Source organism: Oryzias melastigma, linkage group LG19, assembly GCF_002922805.2.
Source record: "Oryzias melastigma strain HK-1 linkage group LG19, ASM292280v2, whole genome shotgun sequence".
NCBI lineage: Eukaryota > Metazoa > Chordata > Actinopteri > Beloniformes > Adrianichthyidae > Oryzias > Oryzias melastigma.
This window is the reverse complement of record NC_050530.1, coordinates 20073319-20086484: the sequence shown is the minus strand read 5'-3', so window position 1 is coordinate 20086484 and position 13166 is coordinate 20073319. Positions and strand designations below refer to the sequence as shown.

Genomic DNA, 13166 nt, shown 5'->3' with positions numbered 1-13166 from the left:
AGCGAGTGGGCGGGGCTGCGGGATTTTGGGAGAGAAAAAAGAGATGCAGAGAGCTGCTCCTCTTAGCAGAAATATGGGTTAATAATTTTAGTTTATTAATTTATTATTGTTTTACACTTTCAGTTTTTTAAGCCATTTTGTTTAATTACAGTTGTAGGTAAGATACTTGAAGTATGTTAATAGTTGAAACGTTTACCTTTTTTGTGTGAAGTTACATTTTTTATATACCACTTGTTGCAGTGTTTTGTGTGATAATTCTGACCAATAAATATTGAAAATTCTTTCCCTAAACCCTCTCTCATGTGTATCCTAAACTTAGACAATATGACTCCATTGGAAAACTATACCAGTATACTATTGTCAGTTATCATCTATTATTGAATGTAAATTATTTTTTTTATTTGTAACGCAGGAAAAAATACAAAATATTACCATATTTAAAGAGTAATTTAAAACGAGTTACTTTTCCAAGTAACTAATTACTTTGAAGATTACTTTTTGGGAGAAGTAACTAGTAACTATAACTAATTACTTTTTTGAAGTGAGATGCCCAACACTGGTTTTCAGCTATCAATTTCAGCATCTTCAGCTATCAGCACTAGCATCTTCAGCAGCCAAATTCAGCTTACATCATTCACACTAGCATTATCACAGGTAATGCTATATATCTAGTTTGTAGTTAGTTTAAATATTGTTAAGATGTGTGCTTTACATTCAGTTTCCTCATGATCTGATTAGTCGACTAATGTGAATAAATAATCGGTGATTAGTCATAGTCGACTATTAAAATAATGGTTTGTAGCAGCTCTACTGTGATGCTGCTGGTGGTTTTGTCCATAATGACACAGGTGCACAAACTTCAGAACATTTATTCACTTTGGAACATATTAAAGATCAGACTGACAGAACCAGGTGGATCCACTGACCAGCAGTGGAACCCAGTTTGGAACAGTAGTGAAAACTGATGCTTCAGGCATATCTGACAGGATTACAGGCAGAACTTTGTACAAATGAGATAAAGACTCTTTGGGAACCTTTTTCCTCCAAATGCATCTTTGACCTGAATGAATAATAATTCCCTGGAAACATGAAGAAGTTCAGCACATGCAGCTCCTGCTTGCCCTCATACGAACCAGCTGGAACTGAACCCTGAAGGCAAAGTGCTGTTCTATGAAACTCAACCTGGTTTATAATTAACCAAAAGTCCACAACGACACTTGGATGGAGACAGAACCTGGTTAAATCCACGTGGGTTTGTTTCTCCAAACAAGTCCTCTGAGCATCACAAACGACAGATCCAGCTTTGACTCCACCCACTGCGGCGTCTGCTGCCTGACATGAGTGCAGAGCTCAGCTGAAGTTCAGCTGCACTGACACAGCAGCTCTGTTCTGAGCAGATCCACACGAGAAGCATCCCCACATCCGTCTGTCCTTCAGTTTCTCCACAGCTTACAGGACAGCAGCCAGCAGCTCTGAGAGTCCTCTGCCGGCTACAAACTTCCAGACTCTTTTCTTTGGCTTCCTTCATAATCTAGAGCAGAGGTCCCCAACCTTTTTCTTGTGAGCGCCACATAACCGTTTTCTTCTGTGATGGGGGGCCGGGGTCGGTTTGTAGGCTAACAGAAGAAGTGTAACAATCACAGCTTAAATATAAACATATATGCTTTTTCAGAAAGACACAGATAACCACATTTAAAATAATTCATTTCTGTAATCTAAGACGCTGAAATTGATCAATAAAAACGCTGAAGCTAATAGCTGAAAAAGCTGAAGTTGATATCTAGCTAAAATCTTAGCAAGATGTCAAATTAGCCTAAAAATCCTTAGTAACTGAAAAAACTAATGAAAAAGCTCGCATAAAAAGAGCTGAATATTTTAACAGCTGAAGAGCTATGGATGAAAAAAAAACGTACAGAGGAAAAATATTAATAATAAAGAAAAAGTGAATCTCTATTAAACCCATAAATATTCTCTCCTCTCCATCACAGCTCAGACTGCTGAAGGATGGAACAAAAAGTGACGTTCTAAATGCGGAGGCGGGCCTGATCCGGCCCGCGGGCCGTAGTTTGGGGACCCCTGCTCTAAAATGATACAAGTTTTCCTGCTGGGAAATGCATTTGATTTTTTGTTTACAGTCCAACACTTTGTAATAGAAAAAGTCATATTTTTTTTAATTTAGCAACAAAAATGGTTGTTTTTGTGTACCGCCTCAATAAGAACATTTATGTGTTTTTACTTCAGTATAAGTTAAACAGAAATGACTTGCTGAGCAAACATTTCTTTGTCCTTCATGCGTGCTGCAGGAAACACTGCAGCTGCTTCATTTTCACTTTGACATTAGCTGTCAGTGCCATGGTTAAAGAGACTTTTCACTTTAAAGAGACTTTCAGGAGATCAAGTGTGGAACCAGCTCCGGTGCTCACAGCTTCTGCCTGGACTTTGAGGCGTTTGCTGCTGTGAAGACGATCCAGCCTGCAGCTCCTGGTCATCTGTAACTGCAGAGCAGAGCTCCACCACTGACACGGATGCTGACATGTGAAGTTCAGCTCCTCTGGACTGCAGCAGAACTGTGGAGAAGAAACGTTCCAACTAAAGGAAGCTGGTCATCTTCTGCAAACAAGTCGCACTGAGATCTGAAAGCAGCTTTCTGGTCTTTGCTCCACACTGCGGCTCTTTTCAGTCCTCAGGATCTCAGGTTCCTCCTTGTTGTGGTCAAACTCCACATCAAAACCTGTAAGGAACACCTTAAACACCATCTCTGAGAAGGAAGAAGAGAAATGGAAAGGTCTAAAGCCTGTTGACAAACTTCAATGAGGTGTCAAACTTTGGAGTTAAATCTAGCACGGACTCTGGCTTTTGCTGCTGCACTGCAGTCTGCAGGTGCTGTGAAACATTGGTACATTCAAGAGGCCCTTCCTTCTCTAGACAAGAAGAATCATCCACACGGAGCTGCTGCATCCAGGAGGAAAGCATCATCACCAGCAGAGTCATGAGTACCTGACCTCTGATCAGTGTGGGAACTAAAGCTTCATCCAGACGTTTAGCATCACATCTGTTCAGGAATCAGTCTGCTTTCATCCCTCCTGTCACAGCTGGGATGGGTGAAGGAGGGCGGCTCCTCTCCGTGTATCTGTGTCCTGCTGAGCTTCACTTCCTGTCTCCAGCTTTGGGCTTTGGACACCAGTCGGTCTCTGGGTACACGAGGCAGTGGACCGACAGGAACCTGGAGATGAGGAGTCAGAGGAAGAAGTGTTGGTCATGAAACCATCGTCCAACAGATGTCACTATGATCCAACCTCAGAGCCTGGTCTGATGCTGAGGGAAAACGCTGAAGCGGTCTGAGGGGTTCAGTCCTCAGAGGAGCAGCAGGGAGGCTTTTCAGAGTGTTTGCACTCACCTTGTTGGGTCCTCAGACAGCGAGAAGCCTCCGATGCTGACCACGTTTCTTCTGTTCTCAAAGCCTCCATAACTCAGAGTCACCTGAGGAGAAAGCAGGAACGTGACGGCTTCATGTCTGCAGTCTAGGGAGACGTTCTTTGACCCTTCAGGTCTTCAGAGAAGCTCTGTTTATATATTCTTTGTTCCATACGTTCCCAGGCCACAGACTGGTACTGGTTAGAGGTCCAGATGGTACTTTTAGACTGTTTTGGACTTTAGCTAGTATTTAAGCTTTTTTGGATCATTTGGCATCTACTACGGTTTTTTGGGCTAATTTGGAGTTTAGTTCATATTTAGGCAACACACTAAATATTTTTGCAAAGTTGGCATTTATTAGGGATTTTAAGCAATTTTACTACAAAATTTTAAGAAAATAAGGTCAACGTCAGTGCTCTTTCATAGTTCTTTAATGAAATTTCTGGTTTTTAATTCCAGTCTTTTAGTAAATTTATCATTTTACAAATGCGTTTTGCATTTTTCAGCAAATCCCGTCAGCTATTAAAGTCAACTGCATCTTCAGCGACTACTTGCAGCAAAAAGCCTTCACACTAGCGTTATCGCAGGGAATGCAACTTTTCTATAGTTTCTAATGTGATTCTGGAAGAAGTTTTATTTTGAAAAACTACTGGATTCTCTCCATCACATGCGACTCATTCTTGATGCTTATCCATTCGCTCAGTCACATGTTGAAAATCCATCTGCTAGTTTTAAAGCGACCGCACCGACCACTAAGTTGAAACCTCCAAGCTAGTAAAGTTAACAAGAAAAACAAAATGATTTGGAAAGTTTCTTTTAGCAGAAAAGAACCTTTCACTTCAAAATAAAAGACATCTGCATTTAACAGACAAAAACCAGGAGTCTTTACTCCATATGTGAATTTTTTGTGACATTTGCTTCCACAGAACATAATCAAAACCTGCTGATTGATGAACCAAAGCCTCTGGAAGCCCACCAGCTGGAGGTGACCTGCTGACCCTTTGATGGCCCAGGATCACAAAGACACTGTCTGGACCTCCTCCATCACTTTTTGCAGATGAGTGAATATGGTGCAAGTGCTTGAAGCATTTCCTACATCTTCAGCTTGTTTAAAGAGCACGTAGAATGTTAGTGACGTGGTCTTTCATCAACACAATACTTAGGTCTCACCTGATCCAGCGCGGTGTCAACAGGTAGCTTCTGCAGGTTCTCCAGGTGAGAATGGAAGAGGTGCGTGTGCGTCAGGCGGACCTCCAGCAGAGCCTCTATGATGTAACCAATGGTGCAGTCATCTGGAAGTCGGATCTTCTCTGCCGTGCTGATGAAATTCCCCAGACTGAAACCACACCACAACCCTTCACACTAACAGTTTCCAGCCTCCTTAGGCCCACAAGTATGTGGCCTCGCTCCAAACGTATGGGTGGATGCATGTGGATGCTCGAGAGGCGCCGCGGGGAAAACATGCACGTCTACAGGAAGGAGCTGCAGCCTGCAGCAGATGCTGCAGGTGTCTCACATGTGATCAGCAGATAACCTCCTCAACCCGTTAGCATGGATGAACAGCTTCTTCACTTAACAATGATAAATATAACATAACCCAGGTCAGAGAAGCTGAGGAATGCACAGAAAAATGGAATTCAGTGGTTTTCTAATCCTGCAATCACCTATTCTATGTGAAAGCCCTCAACGCTTACAGTGAGACTGAAGCTGGTAATTCAGTTAACTGAACATGCAGATCAACCCTGACCCGGACCAAGAGAAACTGCAGACAGCACATGGGACACAACTGTCTCTACGACTTGGAGGCCCACTTTGATGAAAACCCTATTTTTGGTGTTTTTAATGTGTTCTTGTGGCATTTTTATGATGATGGAGGACATAAATGTGCAGAAAATCAAGATTAAAATTCGCCCCGCTGTATCTCTGGGACCTACTCCAAGTCACCACTCCAGTCCGCTCCCTCAGGTCCACGTCCTCTCTCCAACTCGTCATCCCACCGCCCGCCTTGTCACCAAGGGAGCAGGACATTCAGTCACTCTACCTCAAACTATGGAACTCCCTCCCTCTTCATTTCCACCCATCTTTTCACCCTGGCCTACTCTTCATGACTGCAATACATCTGTCTTTAAAAAAAAAACTTTTAAGCTCAACTTAACACCAGTGTTTTTATATTTTTATATTTGAGCTTGTATCCTTGTTCAGTGACCTTGAGTTCCATGAAAGGTGCCTGATAAACAGAATGTATTATTGTTATTATAAAAGTGGTATTTCTTTATTCTAATTGTTTCTCAAGCTGTCTGTGTGTGGACCCAGTGAGGATGGTGGAGCAGTTTACTCAGATGACCCCAGAAAAACCATCATCAGGCCGCACACAGGGGGCGCTCTCGTGCACTCATGAGTAACAGAGGAAGGGCATGAAGCAGTCACTTAACTACAGCCAGATCAGGATCCACAGATTGAAGGAGTCATGGACTGACCTGGCCCACGGGCTCATTTTCAGGGCCAACCCTCGGCTGATGCAGAACCCCGCCCCTCCTGTGGCAAACCAGAACTTGACGGAAACCTGAAACCAGATGAGAGTTTCTGTTTGAATGTTTACCAGCTGGTCTGAATGCCTCATCTCGTATGTCTTTAAAGCAGTCAGGATTTCATCTCTACAAACATTCACATTCTGAAGAGTCCTCAGCCGAACTTCATTTTTCCTAAACATTTACTGGATTTTTCACTGTATTCAGAGACGTTGCATCCTTCAAGAACCTTTAAAACATCCTCAGGACAGAGGGAACCCTGATCTGACCGATCCCAAAACAGATAGAAGACTGCAAAAACAGTTGACTTTAGGCCAGGGGTCTGTAACCTGTGGCTCCAGAGCCACGTCTGGCTCTTCTACCCTCTATTGTGGCTCTCTGGTTAAAGGAGAATACAAAGCTTTTAGTTTAAAAAAGTAACTGCAAAGTAAAGTTTAAAAACTTATCACTCTGTGAGCCTCCAAAGCACAGTATCCATAGTGGTTCAATCATCGAGAACTAAACATTTGGACAGATTCCAGTGTTTTAAGTGTAAACATACAGTTAATTAGCTCTGTTTTAATTTTAGATAGTTAGATTTATACATTTCTGGCTAAGAAACACCACAATATTTAAAAATAAAAGTTTTTTTTTTAATTTTTTCATTGCTGACATTATACAACCTACCACTAGATTTACTCCATCAAGATGATCCTATGTGACACAGGAAGTCTTATTTTGAGAGGAAGTCTTGTGAACTTCTCTTAAAAGTTATTAACTGTTTCATATTTGGGGGAAAAAAATCTATTTTCTCTAAAATGTTGCTTTATTTATTCTGAAAAATAATAGTTTATTTATATTTGTCATTCCAATAACAAGAATACAGAGTATTGTCTTATATTTCTAAAGGATGTGTTGCTCCTACTGGGTTGTAGTCGGTGGGAAATCAACCTAAACGGCTCTGTAAGTGTTAAAGCTTGCAGACTCCTGCTCTTGTTGGAGTAAACAGTGAATCTGTCATTAATTATGATGGAATTGTTCTTGTTTTTGTCTTAATTTCTGATTTGTTTTTGCTTAGAACAAAAAAAGCAAAAATTATAAAACAAATTTAAATAATCCTTATTAAAGAAGTAAGAAAATAAAACCTTATTAAATAAATGAAATAAAAAAAACAGAGTTAATTGTTAATTACAAATTCATTTTGGCAAGCAGCCTTAAAGAAGAAAACTGATTCAAATCAAGAGAAAAAACATAACTGGAAAAGTTGCATTCCCTGTGATAATACTAGTGTGAATGCTTTCTACTGGAGGCAGTCGCTGAAGATGCTGAAGCTTTCTACTGAAAATGGTGACGCAATGGACTTTAATTGGTGAAGAGATTTGCTGAAAACTCAAAAGCTATTTGCAAAATGTTAAATTTGCTAAAAGACTGGAAGTTTCATTAAAGTAGTAGGAAAGTTAACTTAAATTTCCGAAAAATTTGTTGTAAAATTGCTTTAATATTCCTAATATATACCAATTTTACAAAAATATTACTGTTTTATTGAAGCAGTGTTTTCCTCCATCTTTATTCCTTTCTCAGGATAAATCAGCATCATGTTGTCAATTACATAACTGAGGCAGGAAAACCTTGTTTCTCTGAGTTCTGGAGTTTTGGATTCTAATGGAACCAGCACCGAGCTGCTGTCAGCTGAGAGAGCAGAGACAGAACTCAGCCCCGTTCATTACTGACCGATCCGTCACTCTTCACCCTCTCTGCAGCCTCGATGGTATGATCCAGGCTGGGCCGCCCCAGGTAGATGTCCTGGCTGTGGTGGTAGGAGGACAGCAGGCGCAGCAGGCTGGGCAGGATCACGTAGTTGTCATCGTCCACATGGCAGAACCACCTGCAACACAAACCCCGCCAGCACGTCATCCCCTGCTGGGTCACCCACCGGCCGCGCTCTGAACATCACTCACTTCCTCTGGGACTCGATGAACTTGTCGTATTCCACTGACATCTTGCAGCACAGAGCCTGGCGGGTGTGAGCGGCTGAGCAGTTGGTGTTGATGAGGTTCACTCCTGAGGGAGACCAAGTCTCCAGTCAGTCACAGGCAGACAGATCCTCCAGGGTTCATCCAAACATACACCTCGGGTGTTTGAAGGTACACATTATATTAACGTCTGTCTAACAAGCCTTCAGCTCATCTGTGAGCTCAGCTTCTGGACAGGACAAATACACTAAAAAAAACCATCTCCAGCATGGAGCGATCACAAAGACTAGAAATGACGGGTCCCGGTTCTGGTTCTGGTTAGTTTGTGGATGCTGGATCTCTTCTGGATCCACAAAGCAGGCCTTCCTCTGTAGGAGCTGTTACAAAAACTGGTTCTCAATAACAGGTCTCTGCATGAACACCACACGTGTCAAAGTCAAGGCCCGGGGGCCGGATCCAGCCCTCTGGGTAATTCTATCTGACCCTCCAGATCATTTTATTTTATTGTTTTTAATGACCTGATGTTATCTTGAACTTATTTCTAACTTGTATACATTTGAGAAAATATATTTTTTATGGAGAGTAAAATATTGAAAGTTATTTAAGGTTTAAGTTGATTTATTCTGGAATAATATTTCTGCCTTTTTATTAATCATAATTATGTTAAAAAGTTACAGTTTTAAAGTTGTAAAAATTGACATTCTGCTAGATTTCTGGACTATTTTGCCATTTAATGAGATCTTTTAGGCTATTTTGGAGTTTAGCTAATATTTCAGCAACACGCTAGCTGTTTTTGATAACTTAAGGTTTTTTTTTTTGTTTTTTATTTTTTTTTAGGCTGTTTCGGTGTTAGGCTAATATTTACATGCTAGCTGTTTTGGCTGACTTAGGCTTTTTTTTTCTGGGTTTTTTAGGATATTTTGAAGTTTAGCTATTTTTTTCAGCAACATGTTAGGTGTTTTGGCCAACCCTTTTTTTGTTTTTTAGTTTCTGGCTACTCTGGCTACTTTGGCATTTGGCTAATATTTCAGCTGGCTATCAGCAACAGTGTTTTTAACTATCAGCTTCAGCATCTTTAGTGGTCAAATTCATCTTACATCATTCAAACTAGCATTATTGCAGGTAATGCTGTATATTTAGTTCATAATTATGTTAAAAAGTTACAGCTTTAAAGTTTTAAAAATGTAGTTTCAGAATATTCAATAAATGTTTATCCGGTTCGGTCTGCGACCTAAGGTGTGTTTTGGATTTTGGCCCATGTGTGATTGAGTTTGACATTCCAGATGTACACAACACTGCAGCAGAGGGGTTTCTTTAGGAGGAGGGAGTGTGATGGTATGGTGCAGGATTGGAGTCAGTGGCTGTATTAGATGGATCCCCACATTTGTGCCCAATGCTCAAACTCCTGTACTGCACACCAAAGACACGGCCGACCAACCAAACACTGGTTTTCTGACAGCTTTGCATTTTATGATTGCAATGCCAGACAGTGTCTGAAGGACAGTTCACAAGCTAAAAACTGAGGCAAAACAAGGAACGGTGCAAAAACTAAGACAGCTTTTGAGTGAAGAGTTTGCAGATCATCAACTGGAAGGAGTCAGATCTGCTCCTCTGATGGATCCATGTTATGTTAACAGAAGAGAAAGGAAACTTCTGCTTCACATCAGTCTATCAAATCACGGAGCACCAACACCAGACGTTCTGAATTTGTGGGATTATTCTGATTTACTATCACTGGTTTAAATGAGACGTGAACTGAAACAGCGGCTTCTCACTGACGGTTCTGGTTCTGAGGAGACCAGAATGAAAAAAAACAGTGAAGGACTGGACCGAAATGTGGCAAACACGAGCAGTAATCAGCAGTACCAGGATGGATGAAACCTTCAGGTGTTCTTACCTGTCCTCTGCTGCAGGTCTTTGTCCTCCCCATCAGTGAAGATGAAGGTCTGAAACACAGAGCCTCAGTGTCACACGGGAAATGACGGCTTCCAGCGGAACAACAGACACCAACTATGTCAGTGTTACTCTGATGCATTCTTCTTAACATCTTCTTTATAATCCTTTTTTAACCATTTAACACCCGAGGAGTTGCTGGTGATGCTTAAACACAACATTTTTACCACACTATAACTTTTCAACCATTACAGGATAATTCCAGTAGATTTTGAAGGAGAAAAGCGGCTCGTCAAACACTTTTGAACTGAAAGTGTTGTGACCCTTCAGGGCCACCGTATTAAACACCCTTCTGGATGAAGGTGAAAACGTTTTGGATGAAGGTGCACGGTGCTGGCCGCTCACCTGCTCCTTCGCTCGCGACACCCAGGTGTGGATGAGCAGCTCCAGTCTGGACTTGTGGTACTTCCTAGTGGTCTTTACTGCAATGAAAATGTCCTTCAGCTCCAACTTATCCAGCGGCCTGGATCTGGAAAAAGGACCCAGACCCGTCTTTGGACTGTCATTTCTGTTCTTGGGGAGTTTGGTCCTGATGAGTACATCCTCTGAACCTCCACTGAGCTTTGAGGGCGGAGCTCCTTTTCCAGCACCTGCTGAGACCCCAGCAGGGCGGGGTCTGACCCGGGGTCGAGGCTGAGGCGGGTCCACCTGGCGAGCGGGCGGCTGGAGAGCCGGGATGAGCAGGAGGAGGAGACAGCAGAGCGCCACCGACAGCAGGAAGCAGAACTTGCTGACCCCCACAGATGCTATGTGCATCCTGACTGGACTGGGTTGGTTCCTCAGCCTCCAGGGCTGCAGCCACGTCCACCACCTCCCTGACCCGTCATCGTACCAACAGCCACACCTGCAGAGACATTTCAGCGCAGTTTGAAAAAAAGAAATTAGTTACTTCAGCAAAAATATCAGACACTTTTGCTCTATAAAAGCGTTTTGAAACATCTGCAAGTGTTGGCATGAACACAGCCAGACAAACACATTCTGATGGACTGATGGAGAACCACATAGAACAAGACTTTTTATTCCAGCCTTCTGCAGTCTGAACTCTGATGGAGAGGAGAGAATATTTATTGGTTAGATAGTGATTCACTTTTTCTTTATTATTATTATTTTTCTTCTGAATATTTTTTTTTTGGACGCCTAAAGCTCTTCAACTCTTTCAGGTATTAAAATATTCAGCTCTTTTTATGCTAGCTTTTTCAACTGTTTTGGCAGTTACTAATGATCTCTAGGCTAATTTGGAGTTTAGCTGATATATTTTAGCTAGCTATCAGCTTCAGCATTTTAGCTATCAATTTCAGCAGCTTCAGCCATCAGCACTAGCATCTTCAGCGGCCACATTCAGCTTTCAACATTCACACTAGCATTATCACAGGTAATGCTATATATCTAGTTTTTTTTTATTTTTTTTCTCGGAAAGAATCTTTGTTAAACAGTTGAAAAGCTGAAAGGATGGCTCCACAATATGTCAAACACAGAGGAGGAAGTGTGATGCTGTGGGGTTGTTTGCTGGACTAAAAAAGTGAAAGGCAGTCCGAACCGACACGGCTTCCAGAACAGTTCTGCAGCTTCAGTAACCATTTGAAGCTTACCGATACAAATATACATCAAAACATCCATATGAAAGCTGAAACTTTTTGCGGCTGAAGCCTCATGAAGACGGTTAAGGATGGTCTGGACGGTGGAGGGAAGGAAAAGTATCCAACAGGTCACACAAAAACGACCTGGAGGGTTCTGCAGGAGACCTGGGATTCTGTTTAAATCTGTGAAGTTTAAGGTCACTTGACTTTGTAGTTCATTAGCAGTTAAACCATCTGAAATCATTTCACATTCGTCAGACTTCAGCCCCCAAACCCAAACACCGGGCCTGACTGACGCAGACTCGGACCCACCGCGCGAGGTCTTCAGGCTCGTGCTGTCCTCCGGGAAAGACGTCGAAGCCGCGGGCTGGTCGGGAACACAGAACAGCGCCGAGAACGACGGCGAACGGCTTTTAAATGGATCTTTGGTTCCGCGACTGCAGTCCACGGAGCCCCCACCCAGCACGGACGGACCCCCGCCTTCAGCCCCGGAGCCGGGGGTTCCGTCTTTGTTCTGCTAGACTTTACACAGACATTCTAAAATCTGGATCTCGCCACTTCATCTTAAAGTTCCAGGAAGCTGCAAACTGTATATCCGCTTGGTTCTTTCAGAATAAGAGTCCCGCGGTTTGAGGTTTGAAGAAGACTCCACTTCCGTTCCTGCTGCAGAAACCAGAAGTATAAATGTTGCAGTTCTTCAAATGACCACCGGTAGCGGGATTTGAAACTTTTCGTAACATGTAATTGAACAGTTAGAACGTAATAGAATTTTGAACTACATTACAAACAAACCAGAGGGAGCAGATGCAGAACAGACAAAAACAAAATTCGTAAATCTAAGGAAAGTGGGGTGCACTACAAAAAACAGAAACATTTTTGCACAACTACAAAAACAAAAGGCATGTTTTCAATGTATTATATATTGTTTGTATAGAAATTAGTTTGTAGATACTCTCAATGGGGATGGTGTCTTCATATATTCATGTTTGTGGAAGTAAAATTTAGCAAGTCAATAAATTATTTAGGATCACATTTATTGTATTTTATTAGGTTTTACAGCATATGTATTGCAGTTTGTCAGTGTTCTTATTGACCTTTACATTTTTTCCCCTCATTTTGTCAGGGATGGTGGATGAAGAACCCAAATGCAGGAGACGTATGGAAGTTTTTTAGTTCCATCAGACTCTGAAAGTTTTTCCCCCTGATGTTTCATTCTGAATTTTTAAACCTCTGAATTTGTATTCTGATTTTTTTTAAAACCCTTGCTTCTTAAGCAGCAAAATTTTATCCTCCCAAAAATATTTTCCAAAAAATATGTGTTTTTAATTTCGAGACTTAAAATTTCGATGGGTCAGAAATTCGACATAAAAAATTCGGAGTGAAAAACTTTGCCCAAACAGTGTCACCAGAGCAAGTAGTCGATCCAGGAGCACATGGATATCCAGCCAATCAAATCCTGACACTGACGTGACGTCAGCGTTTGTTTTGGTCTCTTGAGCTGTGTCTGAATTCCTTCTGATGCCGCCGCCTTCGCGGTCGCCGACGGCCATCTTACTCCATAACAGCTCCGTGGATACATTCCATGGATTAAGCCTTCAACTGCACTATTTGATTACCCTTTAAAGCACCAAAATCAAAACAAACACCCCCCACATTGCTATTTTGTCATTTACTGCCCCTGTATAAATGGAACTTCCCCTCGATTTGATCTGAATAAAGGAATCAGACAGGGCTGCCCAATT

At 41.9% G+C, this 13166-nt stretch overlaps 1 protein-coding gene across 3 annotated transcripts in view; it reads right to left on the bottom strand.

The window, feature by feature from the left end:
• Positions 1-12061, bottom strand: part of rfng (RFNG O-fucosylpeptide 3-beta-N-acetylglucosaminyltransferase) — a 13495-nt gene extending 1434 nt beyond the window's left edge. The window contains exons 1-10 of one of the 3 annotated variants that reach the window (XR_002922047.2): positions 11737-12061; positions 10193-10691; positions 9792-9840; positions 7880-7982; positions 7653-7806; positions 5892-5977; positions 4585-4750; positions 3398-3480; positions 3003-3223; positions 2151-2567 (exon numbers count right to left, since the gene is read on the bottom strand). Coding sequence is in view for 1 of the 3 variants with exons in the window: in XM_024298132.2 (XP_024153900.1) it covers positions 3148-3223; positions 3398-3480; positions 4585-4750; positions 5892-5977; positions 7653-7806; positions 7880-7982; positions 9792-9840; positions 10193-10603 (1128 nt within the window). In the remaining 2 variants the exon portion in view is untranslated. Of the gene's footprint in view, positions 1-2150; positions 3224-3397; positions 3481-4584; positions 4751-5891; positions 5978-7652; positions 7807-7879; positions 7983-9791; positions 9841-10192; positions 10692-11736 lie in introns of those variants that run through there. The other 2 variants (XR_002922048.2, XM_024298132.2) reach the window with 2 other exon arrangements.
• Positions 12062-13166: the final 1105 nt, after the last annotated feature.